A 19,270-nucleotide genomic window follows, 5' to 3' on the forward strand; every position below is an offset into this window, starting at 1 on the left:
TCAAGTTTCATAAGTTGATTTTTTCTTTTGACATGAAAGCAATACTGTTAAAGTGGGATTTTAATAGGTATTGTACTTTCATTAACAATAAATAAATGAATTTGTTACCCCAAAAATTCTTTGTTACTGAAATTCAGAGGGTTGTAGTAGTTATTAGCAGAGATTGTCATTATTTGACTAGCTGGAAATATAATTGCTACATTCCACTCCAGAATTCTTATGTCTTTCAAAAACAAGAAATGTAATTGCCTCGCTAGTGATGGCTTTTATTATGCTTTAAAATTGGCATTCATAGGAAAAGTAGCTGTAGTTATTGAACAGGAATTTAAACAAACATGACACAAAATATAATGTTGATCTTTTTTTCTTTTTAATAACACAGCAGTCTAAAGCTGGTTCTGAGGAGGTCCCAGAAGGGCAGCAAGCTACATATTGTTCAAGCATGGTTTGTGTAACTTACTGTACAAGAGGTTCATTGTTCAATTTATACAAGTCTCACCAGTCATTTTAGTCATCAAATAATGTCTTTATAGGTTAGAGGGTGATATCCCAGGGGTAGCAGTGTGGGGAGGGCATGACCTGCATTGCTCATGACTTGCATTGCTTTATATTGAGGAATGTTAACCTATGTTTAGTTTCTCTGCTGAGCACCAAGTAAGAGCAGAAGCAAAGCTGGTACTTTTGTTCCTACTTTTGTTCTTACATTTGTGTCTATAATTTTACATGTTAATGACATCACATAATGCGGTTGATCTTTAAAGGGAAAAAAGCTTCCTTTCTAATTATGCTTTTCTTATTAGGCAGATGCTTCTGTTGATAGCTGTGAAGATGGAGAAAAATTTAATGTTGAGCTTACTAAAAACAATCAGGGATTAGGAATAACTATTGCTGGTTACATTGGAGACAAAACGTCAGGTAATGATCAGTTCCTGCAGTTTACTGTACAATCTGTGGCGTACTATGATGCATGTGCATCAAAGACTTAATTTTATTTTTTAGTATAGTATCTCTAAAGTAATCCTTGAGCATCTAAAATCTTTTTAAGGTTTGTAAAGAAAAAACAATTTTTTTTTCTTTTGTGAGAAGGACGTTCAGGTTAGAAGTAATCAGTTTTATTACAGAATCCTTCCTTCCCAGTAACATTTGTCATATTGTTTCAGGTCTGCAGAGGCACTGGTGTATCTCGACAGCTGTTAAAACCAATTTTATAGTGGATTATCTTCCCATCAAATGTATCCATTTAACAGAATTGGAACATTTATTATGGGAAAGTGGATTCTGTTAAGATTTCTGATACCAGTGTTAACAGGCCTGTGACTCTCAGACTTGATTTCATGCCAGTTCATGCTACTGTTTTCTTGATGTTATGTATACTATGCAAAATGTGCATGTGGGAACTGAGCTGTTAAAGTTGTTTCAAATTCCAGTGTGTTTTTCCTGAAATGGCTTTCTTTTAGTGAAATTCCCATCCTGTAGGTCATTTATATATATATATATATATATATGACTTCTGATTCAAAATTGGTAACTGTCTAAAATGGTTCCCTTCTGGGTTCTTTTTTTTTACTTCTTTTGTGTCTTCTTTTTTTATGTTGGATGAAATGCTTACAGCTGCAGTTAAAAGCTGGTTTAAATGCAAGTTGTAGTCCTGATTGCTTACAGTTTTCTGCACTTGGTTATCTAAGCTTGCATTTTCTTAGATAAATACAGAATTTGCCAGATTAGTGTACTCAGACTTAATTTTCTGTCCTGCAGTTTTAAATCTGACCAAGAGTCAGAGATATGGTTTTTGTCAATGTTGTTTTCCACATTTAGATTATAATAAATTAGATTATTTCTTCTTCTGCAGCAACAATTGGGATTTTGGCATTGTAAGATTTTGAATGAAATCTGGTTCAATGCAAGCTGACATGAATCAGGCTCATCCTTTAGAAAAATAGTATATAGATGTTTTACTTAAAGCAAATAACTTTCTTGATGATTCTTTCCTTGTCTTACCTGGACATTTCTTTCTTTTTCTTCCTTTGACTGGTGGCATTAGTTGGAGATTGTTGCATAAGTTTGTTTCTTAATAAATTGGTTAATACAATTTTCTGTTTTTTCATCCAGAACCTTCTGGTATCTTTGTGAAAAGCATTACAAAAGGCAGTGCTGTTGAACATGATGGCAGAATCCATGTGGGAGATCAAATCATAGTTGTAAGTAAACACAGAAAGAAATGGTTATCACTTGTCTGCAAAACTCTACTTCTTTATGTTGTAAAGAAATACTCATATAGTACTGGTTTAAAATGTTTCAGATTGGTGTTGAAATGGTGACTCCTTTTTTTGACTGACTATTCGATCATTTATCTTTCTGATGATGCTGTCTGTGTGTAATTTGAGTTTCTTAAGAAAACCTGTATTATATGTGTGTACCTTATCTGTAGGAGTTTTGAGACTGCTTAGTAAAGTTAGCGTTTTGAAGTTTGATTCAAATTCAGCAGCTGTTTTCAGAATGATTTTTAAAAGTATGTCATTAAAGTTTTAGATGCTCAGAGAAAGAATAAAATATTTTCATGCATAAAATGTTAGTTGTGTGGTGAAAATCAGTTCATGAATAATTTTGATCTGTTTTTGGATTTGTGGAAGGCAACACTGAGCAAATAGTCTGTGGTTTTTATAATGATTTAAATGCCGACTACAAATGGCTAAAATTGATTATTCCAAAGTTTGATTTCTTCTTCTACTGCAGATGCAGAAGGAGAAAAAGATTTCACTGACCTCAGACAAAAGGATAATAAACTCTTTAAAGATACGTTTTGGTTAAGTGTGGAGGAAAAATTAAATAACCTCAGCTCATTACTTTCTATTTAGAAGAGCACCAGACTTGGAAAAAGTTCAAGAGAAGGGCAACAAAATGATTAAGGGTCCAGGGGGAGTAAATTTTCATGCAGGAGGAACTGAAATAATGGAGTGTGTGTGTTGTATAGGTAGACTGAAAAAGCTACAGGAGTCAAGGAATATAGTTTTGTTAGAAGTATTTCAGAAATTTCAAGGCACTGAGGGGTGAGACAGAGAAAGAATAGGGTAGTAGGAAGTCTGCAAGAAGTAGGAGAATAAAAAGTGGCATGTACTAGGGATAATGGGGTGAAATTGAGCAATGCCAAGGTCTTGAGTTTCAGAAAAAACCTCTTTGAGTTAATGAGATAATGGAGTTGGTTCAAACAGAAGAGGCCAAAATCTTGTTCTTTAAAATGTTAAAATGATGGACCAGAGGTAACATTGGGTTGGCTGGGACAGTGTTTGATTGGGAAACTGGACTTCATGGTGTTCAGTAGTGGACTTCACTGTGCCTAAGGTTACTTGGCCTCAGAATGGCTGCTCTCTGTAGTTCTTCCTACCACAATGAGTAGATGTCTCTATCCTCCCCTTCCCAGCTCTCCCAGCCATGCCTGTGTTGGTTCATTCACAACAGTATTTTCTCCTTGGAGGTACGGATGGCAGAAGGGGCTGAGCAGGAGGGCTGCACAACATGCCCCACACAGCACGTGCTCGGTCACCTCCACTTTGCAGAGCAGATCTGCGTGGCCCAACTGTGGTGGACACCCAAAGCACTTCTCCCCACTTTGCCATACCAACCAACCAACCAACCAACCCACCCCCCACCCCCCAAGTACCACAGTACTTGTTACCTAGCTGTGGGGTACTCCAGTGAAAGTGCTTAATGTATCCGGTCTTATTAAGTCATCCAGGTTTGTGTTCTTGTCCCTCCACTTGCTTTGTGTTCAGGCTAACAGATGCTGAGAGCTTGCCATGTTATTTTGCACTGGACATTTTTATTTTTTTCTGGGTGGTGTTTTGTGGGCTGAAAGGCTGCTTAATGCTGCAGGTGGATGGAACAAATCTTCAGGGTTTTACTAATCAGCAAGCGGTTGATGTTTTGCGGCACACGGGACAAACAGTTCGGCTCACTTTGATCAGAAGAGGGGTTAAGCAGGAAAATCGTATTCAGCCCCAGGAGGACTTCAGTGCTGCTGTTGAGAAGGACTTACTGTTCCAAACAATGGATAGTAGCACAGACAAAGGTATTTGAAACTGGGTTTGCTTTAAAGTTGGCTTGAAACATTTTGCTTCTCAATTGCAAACTGGAAATAAAATGGGCGAGATTCGTTCTGGGTAGCTGTTACTGATGGCAGTACATGAGGGAAGAATTTGGTCTACTATAATTTGATTAATCTTTTAGACAGAGTGGTATTATTTGCTACATTTTCAAAGTGAATGTTGAAAGCTTTACACTGCATTGTGCTTCTGGCTGAATTGCTTCAAGACTTTGATCCTGCAAATCTTCAAATGGTAAGAATGCAGTGAATGTTTTATTCGTGCTCAAGGGTTAGAGCTGCATTCAAGAACAGGCAAAGAGACACCCTCCATAATAAGCAAAAGCAAGTCTCAGTTCCTTTCACTCTTGGTACGTCAGTGTCATGAGCTTGAGGTATGAGAGGAGTGGCCTTTTTCTAGAGATTCTTAATACAGAATGGTCAGAGTTACAAGGGACCTCTGGAGATCCATCTAGTCCAACCCCTATACTAAAGCAGGTTCACTTAGAACAGCTTGCGCAGAGTTGCACCCAGGCGTGTTGAATGTCTCCAGCGAAGGAGACTCCACAGCCTCTCTGGACAGCCTGTTCATGCGCTGTCACCCTCAAGGCAGAGTTGTTCTTCCTCATATTCAGAAGGATAACCTGATAGGGCATTAACTATTTATGTGTACAAAGTTCAGAAGCCAATGGCCAGTATTAATTTGCTGCTGCTGAGATTAGTAAAGCTTAATCTTATACTGTGCACGTCTTGAAAATCAGTGTGTTTGAACAAAAGATCTGCACAGAGGCTGGATGCACAAATGGATTTTTGTCAGCTGCTTGTGCTGTAGGTTGATGTCAGCAGTACATCAAAACTCATAGACTGAGGCATAATCCCCACTTCGCACAAAACTTTGAAAGACCAGTAGTCTGTTATCTGTGTGGCATCCTCTCATTCCCAGCTTGAGCAAAAATTACAGAGGGAACGTTCAGAAGGTGCTGTTTCTCCAGCCTAGCGGTGTTTGAGACAGCTAACCCCCAGCAACATGCCTAACAGAACTCTGTGGTAGGTGAGGCTTTCTACAAGTGAAACATTTGTCAGGTATGCAGGTTTCAAAGTCTGTGGACTTTGAAAATTTTTGTTTTTCTGTGTCAAGCTTTCTGAATTGCACAAAGGAAGGAAGAGGAAGAAAAAAAAATGTAATACAAGAGTGCTAAATATTATTATATTTATATGTCTGCTAGTAACTTTTCTTTCAATCACAGAGGTGCAGCTACTAATAGTTGTACTCTTTTTTTGTCTTGTTTCATTGAAAAATTCACTGGAGAAAGCAAAGGATTTACAGAAGACAAAATGTCTTAAAAATGTGGTATTTCTTCTGGGCCCCTCATGCCAGATTCCGATTGCCAAATACGGATATTCTGAAGTCCAGTGCAAGAGATAGTCGGTGCTCTGAGACATACTTGTGAGCTTGATAAATATCGCAACACATAACATAGCTGAAGAGGCTTCTTTATCTTTTTCCAGATAACAGTGAAACAGAACAGGGATCCCCATCACTGCCGTGCAGTGCCAGTGTGGTAAATACTGGAGAGGACATGAAACAACAGGAAACAGGTTATTAACTTGTAATTTTTTATTGTGTGAAAATGCACTTGGATGTGCTTACAGGAAGATCAGGTGTTTTGCATGCCTTTCATCTCCTGTGTGCTGTGTGGCTGGAGTACAGCTAGAAAGTGAAAGTAATCATACATGTAAGCATGTACCTTTGAGTGCTGCGAAATCATTGACTACTGTATGTGTCTGAAGATAATTATGTGTTGAAAGTGTCATCTGAAGCAGTCTGCTACATGCTCAGCCCTCTTTTTATGGTTTTGTATTTCTACTCTTTTTAGTCTAGTTGTGTATTAGACTTTTTCCCTCAGGCTGGAGACCAGCCTGCCTTATCTTTCCAACTGCCTGCAGCTGTCCAGCTGCAGTTCTGGGACTTTTGCATCTTCTGATAAAATTCCTTTCCACAAATTCCTGAGTTTGCATTCATTTCAATCTCTGTTCTCTGATAATGTTTGAAATTCAGTCAGTTCTGGTGCACTGATGTGCTCTGACTTTTCCCATACTCTTTGTGGAAATTCATACTTTCTAATGAGTATTTTCCTTTCTGTCTTGAGCTGTTAAGGCACTGTGCTGCATTTCCAAAGTCATATGTGATGATATGTTTTCTACATTGAGCCATCACTTGTGTTTTCTAACATCTTCTTGCTTCCAGAGCTGGAGGGGAACTGAAAAGCATCACCTGTATGAGTTCTCTAATTTATCTTTTCATAACTCATGCTTTCCATTATTCTGGATAGCTGAAGAATTTCTTTTTAGCACCTTTCCTTCAGACAGTGTAGGGTCTCTGCTTTGGGGAAAGTATTGTCATATTTGAATGCCACACAACACCTGGCTTTATTTTTAGTAATGTTTCTGAGCAATTACTAGATTTAAAACAGTCTGAGGCTATTAGTCACTTCAAATTGTTACTAATACCAGTGGGAGTTGGGAACTTAATCTTGTGAAGATTCTGTTCTTCTCCTGTGATAAGCATTCAGATCTGAAGAGTTTATTTTGATAATTACTGCATACAGACCACGGACCTTCTATACGTAGGGTCCTATTAAATCTACTGTGTTTGCTGGCTGTTGATTCTAAATACTGATTTTTATTGGTTCCTGCCCTGGAATCTAAACAGCGCGAATGAGGAAAAAATGAGTAGAACAGCATTTCTCTGTTTTTTCTGCCTGGAGATAAACTTTCAATTTAAGAGTTGCTGCAGTTTGCTGCCTATCCCATCATAATATTTTTCACAGCATATTCCTTTTCTACCTGCCTTCCCTTCCAATTCCGTTGCTACTCTTCAGCTTTTAGAATTATTTCTTATTGTATGTGTGCATGTATGTAAACCTAACAACAACCAAAAAAAAAAAAAAAAAAAAGAGCCAGGACTTGTGTTCTTTCACTGCCCTCTAGGGCCTACAGTTTCAAAAAAATCTTTTATAGTTGTGCTCATAGTTTTGAAAATACCAAACCTCCACATTTTGTTTGAAAACTTTCCTTGGACTCACTGTAAAATGCAGGGTCAGTTCAATAGGATCAGTATGTAGTATCATATATGTAGGTATTATCAGCCATCCCCCTGAATCAGCCTGCTCAGCCAGCGTGCACTCTGGTTTAACAGATGCCCAGGGCGTGCATGTAAATTTTTCATTTGCTTTGTGTGCATTATCTTGTAAAGTTGCATTATGTTCAGTTGACACTGAGGCTAGTTTAAGCACACCAGAATTTGTGACTGAACTTCTTGTCTTTCAAAATACACAGTTACTTTTATAAGTTTTGAATCTAATACTATTCTGCCAGTTTTAACTCTGGTGAACACAAGCCTGGTATCATGGTTTAACCCTGGCCAGCAGCTAAGCCCCACACAACCATTTGCTCACTCCCCCCTTGTGGGATGGGGAAGATCATTGGAAGAGTAAGAGTGAGAAGACTCCTGGGTTGAGAGAAAGACAGTTTAATAGGTAAAGCAAAAGCTGCAAATGCAGGCAAAGCAAGCAGTTTGTTCACCACTTCCCTTGGGCAGGCAAGTGCTCAGTCATCTCCAGGAAAGCTGGGCTCCACCACGCATAACAGCTAGTGGGAAAGCAAATGCCATCACTTTGAATGCCCCCCCTGCTTCCTCCTTCTTCCCCCCAGCTTTATATATTTACATATATATACATATATATATATATACAGCATGACATTCTGTGTTAGGGAATATCCCTTTTGCTGGTTCAGGTCACCTGTCCTGGCTGTGTCCCCTCCCAATTTCTTGTGCCCCCCCAGCCCTCTCACTGGCAGGGCCCAAGAAACTGGAAGGTCCTTGACATGGTATAAATGCCGCTTAGCAACAACTAAAATACCGGTGTGTTAATCAACATAGTTCTCACACTACATCCAGAACAGTGTTGTGCCAGCTACTGAAAAGAAAAAAATAACTCTATCCCAGCTGAAACCAGGACACCTGGTGAAACGAAGCATGCCATGTTTTCAGTTATATTTAGGAGAATTCTGGCATTTTGAGAATGTTTGTATAGTCTTGTGTGGTCCATATATTTCATCAGTTATAGGATCAGAGAGGATGTTCTACTTTTTGTCTCAGTAATCTCAGACGTAACTTTTAGGTTTCCAGCTAACCACTACAGAAGAAGCAGCTGTGAAGGCAAAGTGGCAAACGATTATGGGTTCGAATTATGAAATAGTGGTATGTAAACTTTGATTACTATTATTAAATGCCCTTTGATGTATCCACCTATTATTTTGCTAACATACAGATAGAAATATGTTTGTATTGTGTTTGTTCCTTTATTTATAAAAATCGTATCTATGCTCCTTGAACTGTTGAGATTATTTTGTTTTGATTATAGATTTTGAATATAGGTATATTTACCTATATTGATTTTAGCAAAATAATCATGGTCTTAAGTTATGGGGCCTAGCTTCAAGAGGATAAATGTGTATTAGAGGAAAAAAATGATATTTAAGGTGAACTTCAAAGCTCCCTTCATTAGCCAGAATTTGAAACATCCTACCCTTGCTTCATACTGAATGAATTGTTTCATGTAATGATCTCAGGTAAAGAATAGGACATTTACTGTAAGTACAGTTGAAAAGCAGTACCTGACTGTAGGACTTGATTTGAAATTTTTGTGCCAGAACTGTAGTGTCTGCAAAATTACGTGTTATTAGATATATTTGTGTCATATACAGTTCCCACTTGTTTATGCTGATGTGGTATATGATAAAAAATTCACTTTTTACCTGGTTCTCTCTGTTACACATGACAGTATTTCTGGTTTCTCACTCCTGGAATATTCACCTCATTGTATGTAAATTTAAATAAAGTAACAGTCATGGCTGTAAATATGTCAAAATTAACAATTTCTTAATCTTATTTTAGGTGGCTGTAGTTAACAAATTTAGTGAAAGCAGTGGGTTAGGGATAAGCCTTGAAGCTACAGTGGGACATCATTTCATCAGATCTGTCTTGCCAGAGGGGCCAGTTGGACGAAGTGGCAAGCTGTTCAGTGGAGATGAGCTGCTGGAAGTAAGAAAAAATACTACTTTACCTAAAGTCTGCATTCAGTAAGATTTTTGAGCAATGAGTTTCTTCTCACAGGTTATGACTTTTAGAATGTAGCATATGTAACTGCATACCAGCCATAACCAGAAGTGCTTGAGCAGTCTCTTCGTATGTACATAGGCATATTTGTGTGAATGCATATGCTTACATGTGTTTCTCAGCTGATAGCTGATTTTTTAAACACGGTTCAAGGTCACTGAAAAAGAATACCTAGTAATAAGCATTAAGATTTAATTAAAATATTCCTACACAGTGAAGGGACTAAACACGTGTTTACTTTTCTAAATAATTTTCTTAGAATTACCATGTGAATTTGGTACACATGAACGCAAGAAACATAAGGTGGCAGAGTATGTGGTGTTTGTAGGGTGCTGTTGTGCAATTTATGAGACTATTCATTCAGTTCAAAACTTACCTTGGTGCTGAATTGAGCACTGAATTGAGTAGAAATTAAGGGTTAACAGCATACATGAGCATGTTATTTTTGTTTTGTTTTGCTTTTTGAATTAGGCGATTACTCAGTCCGTGTTTTTTTTAAAAAAATTTGTTCATTATATTTATAAACAATGTCTGTACTTATAAACACCAGGTATTCTTTATTTTTTGAGGTGAATGAGATCTCTTTGCTTGGAGAAAACCACAAGGATGTGGTCAGTATCTTGAAAGAGCTGCCTATTAAGGTGATAATGGTGTGCTGTCGTCCAGTACCTCCCCCTGTCACTCACCCAGAAGTACTGGAGAGGCTAAGTCCGTCCGAGGTTCAGCTCACAGAAAAGGTATTTTCTTTTAAAAAAAACACTGAGAAAATGGTTGCTTCCTTGAGAAAAAACATACAAAGTTCTTGTACAAGATCAGAGATACATTTTCATATTTTAGGACTTGGAACTAAATGAATAGAAAAAAGCATGTTAGTTCATCAGCTGTACTTCTGGCCACCAGAAGATGTCAGTCCTGGTAGGTTGTAGCAGAATATTAGCAGAAATACTGTGGGATGCAGGTCAGTCCACCAAGTACTTCCATTCATCAGGTGGACTGTGAGGCTATGGCAAACTGAGCTGTGTGTTCTTTAGAATCTGAGCATATTTAATCTGGATTTGAACTTTGTTTTCTGGGTTTGTGTTTTGCAGAACTACATGTGCATTCACTGGCAGACACGCTTCTGTCACTTGTGAGTGCAAAGCTCTGGGCAGCCTGATGTAGTAAACATGTAGAAATGGCCTGCAGTATAGTATACAAAGCAATAGCATTTAAATGAAAAGAGACACAGTTAATTTCTGTTCTGGGCAAGGCACCAGATTCAGTTTATAGTTGCTCAGCTTTTCTATGAAACCAAATGAAGAACATGTGTGCGTGTGTGTGTGTATGTATGTGTGTGTGTTTTCTTTTTTAAAATGTTCTGACTCCTGTCGGTGCTATGTTTAGATCGAGGCATATTTTTAGACATACTGTTTAATAATAGGTATTTCCTGTATATTTGAATACATATACTAAAGAAGTTTTCTGGAGTTTTTAGTTTGACAGATTCCATTTTCTAAGTATTTTCTCCAGTGAGTACTTTCTTTTATTTGAAGCATAGCTATATTGTTAAAACGATATGTGAATTCTGTTCTAGGTTTATCAGACTTGTTAACTCTGCTGAGTGCTTGCACTTTCTCTTTAGAGGCACATCACTTGGTTTTTATCTTGTTCTTCATGAATGGAGTTTTGTGTCTGCAAATTCAGAAACATGTACATTCTGTTGGTGAACATCCACTGTTTTTCTCAGGCTCACATAGAACTTGGATTCATTGGCTCCTCAGACACAGAGGGAACAGCTTTGGAAACAGCTGACGAGGGTCAGAGTACGGAAGAGGTGCAAAGCTCGTCTTTGGCAATGTGGGAAACAGAAGTACAGCACATTGAGCTGGAGAAGGGGAGTATGGGACTTGGATTTAGCATACTGGACTACCAGGTAACTTCTGCACTCCGTTCTTTGAGTAGAGGAGAAAATACATTTTATTGTTTGGATCTCACAATGTGGTCTAAATATGTATTTTAAGGGTAAACGTTAATGGAAACCAAGCAATACAGTAAAGCTACCAGTAAAACTACTGGTAGGCATCCCACTAGCTATGTTACTTATTCTTCTTCCTGTATTAATGTTATTATTAAGGTTATAATTAAGGTGATTAATTATACAAGTTCCAACGATAATGATAATACTGGTCCAGAAAAATAGATAATCTGTAATAGTACTAGGATCTTCAGAAAGCTCATCTGCTAGTATGCCAGGGGCAATGAGTGATGTAGTCAGGATATTCAGGCATTTAGCCGTGTATTTTGCACCTGCAGTGAAGTGCTTAGGGCAAAATCCAATAAAGGACTCAGGTACTTAAAGCAGGTTTTACTAAAATCCAGTATTGTAATTCTGAGATCCATTGCTTAGCTGCTCTCTGTCCAAGATGTGCCTAAATGCCCCCAATTCATTTTGTGTTTTGACTTCAAAATTCCTGGGTAACTTAAGCTGTGATTCTTGGTGCGTCCCGATGACATACAGCGCAGCGCCCTGTCTGCAGTTGGTCAGAATCCCAGAACAAGTTTTCTTCCTGTTCTCAGTTGTCACAGTGGATGATTTTTAATCTGACTTCAAGTAATTTGTCCCTGCAGACAGCTTAGGCTCTTGCCCATCTATTTGATGAGGCTGCAGCATCCTGTCTCCTCCAAGGTCTCTGCTAGATCTTGTCCCTAAGAGTATATGCAGTTGCATCTGGAGGTCATTCCAGGTGGAAATTACGCCCGCAGTGCACTGCTTAGAATTAATCTATGCCTCAGTAGTATTTTGCATTTGCACACTGATAAAGGTGAAGAGCAGTGTAGTTTAATAATTAATTGGAAGGGTAAAGCCATAGTCCAATGTCTGTTTTGTGAAACAGTGATTACTCTCTAGTGTGTTGCTCATGATGCTCTGCAGTGAGACACATCAGCCCAAAGAAAAGCATATTTTTACTTCAGGCTCTTCTGAAGCATTGGTACAAACTATTGTTGCCTGTGAGGTTAGTTGCTGGATTTTGATTGTGGATGGTAATACTGAAGGGTTGCTGGAGGTACCTTAAATTATTTTGTATATTTTGCAAATGTGAGTTTGATTATATCCTACAGCTCTAGTCAGCTTTCTGAAATTTACATTTATTTTAGTGTTATACGTGATTTGTCCTATGTTCTCTCCTTTGACATGTGGTTAAAACATTTCAGTTTGTCACTGAAGTTTCTGCTTTCATCCAAGACTGTGAACAATAAGTTTACAGTGAGATTTATCTTTGTATTTTGTTGTTTCCATCAAATTTTCCATTAATTTTCAATGAACAGTGACTAAAGTTAAGGACAGTTATGTTCCTACTAACATGTTCCTCATGTTTTATGCACTGGCAGGCCTGTAAGAAAGTCTACATGATTTCTTACCTAGGAAGGACTATTACATATGATGAAAGAAGTGATTTTTGAAAAAAAAAAAAAAAAATCTCATGCAGGGTCACCTAAAGTGGCAGTGTAAATATTGATTAAAATAGGGAGGGAGGTGTCAGTGTTCAGATTCAAGCACTATGTCCAGCAATGCTAGTTATATTTCCAGTTGTGTTTTATTGCTCCACGGTATTCTTCTTACTGCGTTAACTGCCATGAAGTGTTAAGGGTCTTCTGGGTGCCCTACCCTCCTGAGCACCTCTCTCTCACACTAGCTTTGAGCAGTGTCCACTTCCTGTGGTTTTGGGTGCCACCTTGATGATGTGTGTGCTTTCAGATGTGCATCTTGGCATGGAAACTTGTTACAATTGTGTGCCAGTTTGTAGATGTTTGCTTTTCTCTTCCTTTTGCTGGTACATTACTACATTTATTGTTTTTTTCTCTGTGTGTATTCAAGTGAATTGCCATGTGTTGGAAGTTTTGACATGTAATAGTGTTCCTTGTGAATGTAATTGTATAAGAATCATGCACCTGTATGTATAAGAATGTGTGCACCTGTGGTGATTGTTATAATAGAATCATATGTTCCTGTTACTAGTTTTTGATGCTAGTGTTTTTATGAAAATCAGTGCATTGGGAGGATGGGGACTGCAAACCAGTTGTCCTTGAAGCAAACACCACTTTGTTGTGTGTTGTTGATTAGTGCTGTTCTGGTGTGTTCCTGTCTCCCATAAAGTGTCTAATAGGGCGTGCACAAAGATTTGCCTCTTAAAAAGCGCTTTCTCAGCTGACCAAGATCTGGTGCCATGAAGCATAAGAGAGTTACTGAAAACAAGCCCTTTGTTGCACTAGAGTGCATATATTAACTTTGCCCCAGTCTGCACTGCCCAGCTGTATTCCCAAACCATTGGATGTAAGGGAAGATGAAGTCTGCAACACTGTCATTGCAGTAGGAAGTATTTGAATTTCTGGTGTGTATTTACACATTACAGTATGAACAGCACTCTGCAGTTTACCAGTATTTTGTGCTGGAGGTGTATCATGGGACATCACCTAGAAAGAAGTAACAATTTTCACATATAAGAATTAAAATCAGGTGGAATTCTAACGTATGAGCAGTATGGACAGAAGGGTAAGTTGCTGATGAGCGTTCATCTGGAGCAGAGCTCCAATAACCCAATTCTGTTGGGTTAGTAACAGCTCATGCATAAAAGTTAGTCTCTCAAGACATAAGGCAGCACACAACATAACCAATGTAAAAACTCACCTAAGACCTAAATTTTTAAGATACTGCTTAATGATTTTTTTTTTTATTTGTTTAATTAGGATCCAGTTGATCCAGCAAACACTGTAATTGTGATTCGCTCATTAGTTCCTGGGGGTGTGGCTGAGCAAGATGGCAGACTTCTTCCTGGAGATCGGCTTATGTTTGTCAACGATATCAACTTGGAAAATGGGAGCCTGGAGGAAGCAGTACAAGCACTGAAAGGAGCCCCACCAGGAACAGTTAAAATAGGAGTTGCCAAACCACTGCCTGTAAGGATTTGGGAATTTGATGGGTACTTTTCATGTCATTTAAGCTGGTACATGATGATCCTGCCTTCTGCATACACTTGGTGTGCTTTGGAGTATAGTTGGGTGGCTAACAAGATTGCTGTGTGACAGGCAAGGTTGTGAAGGCCTCTGCTGTTATGCTGTTCCCCTGATGGCACTCTGATGGCAGTTTTAGTATATGTTTAATAAAGAGCAGAAATTGAAAATCAGTTTAGACTAAGCTGTGGGCTCTGTGGTATAGCTGGGTAGGCCTTTTTCATTACTTGGAGATGTAAATGACATGTGAAGCTGAATCAGTTCAGGTAAATAAATAAAAAAAAAATTCTCTCTACCTACCCAACACTGTGACTATGATTGAAATGAACTCTTTGCTGCATTTGGAATTCATTTGCCTCTGTAAACCCCCCATAACACACGGTCCATGCCCTGTGTCCTGGCCACTCATCCAACTCAGAGCTTCATTCTTTCTGCAGCTTTCACCAGAGGAGGGCTGTGTCTCTGCTAAGGAAGATTGCTTTTTCTACACTGCCCAGTCCCTTGAGGAGGAGGGGCCAGCTGATGCAGCCCTCTTCCATGCTGAGCTGGCTCTGGTTAGTGGCCCAATTTACCAAAGATTTCTTAAGTCTTTGCATTTTGTAATGAAAGGAGTTACTTTGTCACTGTTCATACTGATTTTTTTTAGTGTTTACTGTCACTACATTACTTATCCACCATAGCTGGGATGGATCCCCACATGGTAGAAACTGGGGTCTGGAGATTTTGGCTGTTTGCATGAGCTGTGAATCTGGCCTATGATATGTTAGTTGCTGGAAAAGAAGGGAACTATTCTGAGATTTTCAAAAATGTATGGCTACCCATTTCTGCTTGCATGTACAGAGTATCCCTTTGAAAATCTTACCTTGTGTAGAGAAGGGTTCATGTGTTTATTTTGTAAATAAATCTCTGCCTATATGTCATATCACTGATCTATCTTAAAGTTTTTTGGGACTCTCTTTTTGCATGTAATCCAGCCTTACAAGGAATGCTGTCTGTCTTCAAAAGCTGCCAATGCTTCCTCCTAATAGTATTCTTTAGACTTCAGCATCAACCAGTGATTATGAGATTTGCAAGGTCAAAAGGTGTTCACTTGTATAAACAATGGGGCTTAGTGGAGCATTTAGTGCCTTACATAACCCAGAAGTTACCAATAAGAACTCAGATAAAAAAGACAAAGGAAATAATACTCTGGGGAAAAAAACAAACAACCCACAACCAAAAAAAACCCCAAACCCCAGAATATACATGTATTCTGAGTGTGTCTTCTTGTGGTTATAGGTACTGATCTGGGTCTGATACTGAAGTTATTTGGCCCTCATTTTCTGGGACATGAGTAGAGGAGCAGTTTTTACTGAATACCAGAATGTAATTCGTTAGAATTAACCAAACCAAAACCCTGAAATAGATGATTTCAAGGCAAAAAGTCTCTGAATTACTGATTCCAGTATGTTTACTATTTTTCAAATGTTTGCAAATGACAAGCTGGTTTTGATAACTTTTAAACAAGACTGCCTGTATTTTCTTCTGCAGTTTGTTAACTTGGTATGGTAGTTAGATAATAGTATTTGCCTTATTCTGTTCATTGGGAAGAAGTATGAAGAAGCCAAGTTATATATTACAGATACCCATTAATTACAGATGTGTTGAAAAGACCAGATTAAAAATTTGACTTCTGTCTGTGATTCATATAAGAAAAATAAATTGTGAAAGAACAATGAAAATACATGACAGATAATAATACGGTTAAATTGTCAACTCTGTCAACTGTCTAATTAAATGTGCAAAATATGAAATTGAATGTGCAGTCTCCCGCTGAAGATGTGTTTGTAGAGGGCACTCATGAGATACTGTTTTTCATAGATAAATCTACATTCAGATTCTACAGGTCTGTCCCTGTTTTTCACAATCCTTTTCTTAGGGCATAGATTTAGTAACACTAGTCTGCATTTTCCAGAAGATGGACTGAGAGCAACTTACACCAAAGGAGCAGTTTGAATTAGCTGTGAAGTGTTTAGGGTTGAGATAATAAAAAAATGGATCATTTTTACCCCCAAAAGGAATCAATATGTTGAATCACTGCAGATTGTTGCTATTGCTGTTGTGCATCTGACATAATGAATACATAGTACGATGAATCACAGAGGCTGAAAAGCAACAGTTAGGTTCCATCTCTGCAGATGGGTGCACTTGGCTGTTTCATAAAAGTCTATGTTGTGGTCGTGGCTCTGAACTTGCTGATCATTTTTGTTAGCATGCACTGCTTGCTTGAGCTGTGCCAGGGGAGATGAAATTATAATCAAAGTGTAGAATATGAAGCATCACAAATTAAGTCGTTTAGGTCTTAGTTTTATTCTAGTTTCTGAAAGTATATGAGTCTTGGGGGGAAAAAAAAAAGTATTTAATTGTTTTTTAAAAAAGGCAAAAAGTACTGCCCATGTCCATGTCTGGAACTCTTCAAAACTTTATTTCTTGTGTAAGACAGGAGAATTATCCGTATTAATCTTGTTGTCAAATGTTAAGTATTTTAGAAATTAGAAAAAATGTTATATTTTTTTCTTATAAATACATTGGAAAGCATTGCTGTTTCCAGAAGATTATTTTCTATATGCTTTTAAGAACAGCCAAACCTATGAAGCTGGGCGAACAAAACATTCCAGACAGGTGGCACTGAGTGAAGCTTATGTTTTTTTCAGTGCTGATTCTTGTAAAAGAAAGTTAACAAGCAAAGAATAAAGCCCTACAAAAATCAAAATACTGACAGCAGGGAGTATAGCAGAATTCTCCCAACACCTCATACTCCTGTTAAAAGCCTGCCTCACCCCTGCAACTCATTCCAGTTGAGACTTTCACTTCAGCTACTTTTTTAAAACCTCTGGAGATGCAGTAACATTAATTGTAACTGGAAGCAGAAAATTTTCCTACTGTGCTGTGCAAATATAACTTTGATGTAAAGCATGGGCGGGGGGGGGAAGAGGAAAGTGTCAGTCAGTATGTAGTGGCTGAGGTGCATGTGTTCGGGGCTTATGTGGTATGAAGGTAACAGATAGCCTGGCTGATTGAATTGCTTTTGTTGTTAGGTGGACTCCAGCGAGGCAGATCTAGTGGATGAGTCCACCTTTGAATCGCAGTATTCTCTAGAGAGTGACGTCTTCCAGGCTTCAATGATAGCTCTGCATGGCAGTGCCTGTAGCGGTGAGCTGAACTACAGCTTCTCTCTTCCGTTGTCAACTCCCAAGGTAAAAAGGAGGATGGTTTTATTGATGACAAACTTTGATTATAAGTGTGAAAAGGCTGTATTATTAAATATAAATGTTGTATGTCATCCTGGTTCAAATGTCACTATTTGTTACCAGATTGAAGTGCAGTTTTGTTTAGGGTGGTGCTGGTGTCTTTCAGATACCTGTGTTGAAGAGAGAGGCAGCTAGAACATTGAAAGCTTGGATTTGTGTTTTGTATAGCCAGATAAAGTATGATGAGATGTTTGCAGTATTAAAGCAGTGGTGAGCAGCCTGCTAAAAAAAAAACTTAATTGTTGTTACTTCAGAGCATAGTAGGGAGTGGTAGCACAGAGTAACTGCATTATTCTAGAATATTTTAGGTATGAAAAGCAAGAGTAAGTTTTCATCCTAAGCTTTGCTTTTATGCTTCTTAGTATGTTTGCTAATTCATTTACTGTGTTCTTGCATAAAATGTTCATAATGATACTGTAATTAAAAGTAAATCTGTACATATCAAACCTCTTATTGCTAATAATTTCTATTTAAAGTCAGTAAATAAAGATAAGTTCTTTAAAGGTATTACAAAGAACAGTATTTTTTTCTTACTGGTCACATACCCATAATGACTTGATTGTGTGTATCAGACTTGGTGTCCTGTTTCTCTCCATTTTTTTTCATTCTCTTTTTTTCTTGGCAATCTATAGATTTATTTTGCTAATCCAGACTCTTCCAAGTAATTTCTCCTAGCAGTCATCTTTGAAAGCAACATTGTAGGGATTTTTTCCAGGGTTTGCAGTCTGTGATCTTGAATAGAGTAGCTGCTGCTTTTTCCTCCTCACCTGAGCTGCGGTAATTCCCTTTATCCCTTCTGGAATATGTTCAGCCTTATGAGGCACGGGTTGGAAAGCTAAATTCATCTTCTAATGGTTTCTTCTAATCCACAGAAGAGCACATCTCTGCTGTGCCAGTGGGACAGATTGCATTGTTTAACTCTGTAATTGTTAAACGGATTATGCATTTTGCATGCTGAAAAGTATTCTGTGAGATAGAGGCTGGATTTACATCATATATCACGTTGAGGTTCTAGAAAGTCTTATGCTATTTCCAGCATTGGCTTAAAGATGTCTTTGGTTTACATGTTTTTTTAAAGATTATGGTCCTGACTTTTCAGTGCTCCTTTCTGTGCACTGGTATGAAGTGATACTAAGTTTTCATCAAATAACATGTTATACTGTGCAGTTATGAGTGATTTCACGAAGTAAACATAGTGAAAAAATCTGTTCATAAAAGACTTCTGAAACAAGTGAAATGTAGTAGGATTATTCGATGCTATGAGGAGCTATTTCTGACTGCAGGACAGTTGACAGTTTCTGAATGCCTTTGGTGTCACTTAAAACAGGTGATGAAAAAAAATACTTACAAATGATCTAAAGAGGCCACATGCTGCTGTAGTTACAAATTCCTGAAATCATGTTTTTCTTGAAAAATTACAGCATTAGTCATATGCTGCAACTCTTAATATGTAATATGGCATATGGAATAAATATTCAGTATGATCTGGATCTTGTTTTCACTGATGCAGAAATGGATACAAAACATACTGTAAAAGTAGGTGTCCCAGCTGTCACTGAATCCTCATGAAAGAATTTAAGTAGGTTATAGTCCTGGTGTTCTGTTCTCCAAAAGATGGTAAATTATTTCATTGATTATATCATGCAGATTAGTTGTATTTAGGCTTTGCTCAATTATCTTCTCAGATGTTACTTAAGCCACTTATTTACAGATGAACCTTTTTTGATGATT

The 19,270-nt window shown here is 38.0% G+C and overlaps 1 protein-coding gene across 17 annotated transcripts in view; it reads left to right on the forward strand.

Moving 5' to 3' along the window:
* MPDZ (multiple PDZ domain crumbs cell polarity complex component) overlaps positions 1–19,270 on the forward strand; it is a 98,266-nt gene that overhangs the window by 30,067 nt on the left and 48,929 nt on the right. For 15 of the 17 annotated variants that reach the window (XM_040579469.1, XM_040579471.1, XM_040579474.1 and 12 more), the window contains 11 exons: positions 801–915; positions 2,110–2,198; positions 3,871–4,066; positions 5,588–5,677; positions 8,263–8,342; positions 9,039–9,185; positions 9,830–9,997; positions 10,987–11,172; positions 13,986–14,195; positions 14,687–14,803; positions 17,327–17,485. In XM_040579469.1, the coding sequence (XP_040435403.1) occupies positions 801–915; positions 2,110–2,198; positions 3,871–4,066; positions 5,588–5,677; positions 8,263–8,342; positions 9,039–9,185; positions 9,830–9,997; positions 10,987–11,172; positions 13,986–14,195; positions 14,687–14,803; positions 17,327–17,485 (1,557 nt within the window). The remainder of the gene's footprint in view (positions 1–800; positions 916–2,109; positions 2,199–3,870; positions 4,067–5,587; positions 5,678–8,262; positions 8,343–9,038; positions 9,186–9,829; positions 9,998–10,986; positions 11,173–13,985; positions 14,196–14,686; positions 14,804–17,326; positions 17,486–19,270) is intronic. The other 2 variants (XM_040579476.1, XM_040579481.1) reach the window with 2 other exon arrangements.

This window comes from Falco naumanni, chromosome Z (genome assembly GCF_017639655.2).
Source record: "Falco naumanni isolate bFalNau1 chromosome Z, bFalNau1.pat, whole genome shotgun sequence".
Taxonomy (NCBI): Eukaryota; Metazoa; Chordata; class Aves; order Falconiformes; family Falconidae; genus Falco; species Falco naumanni.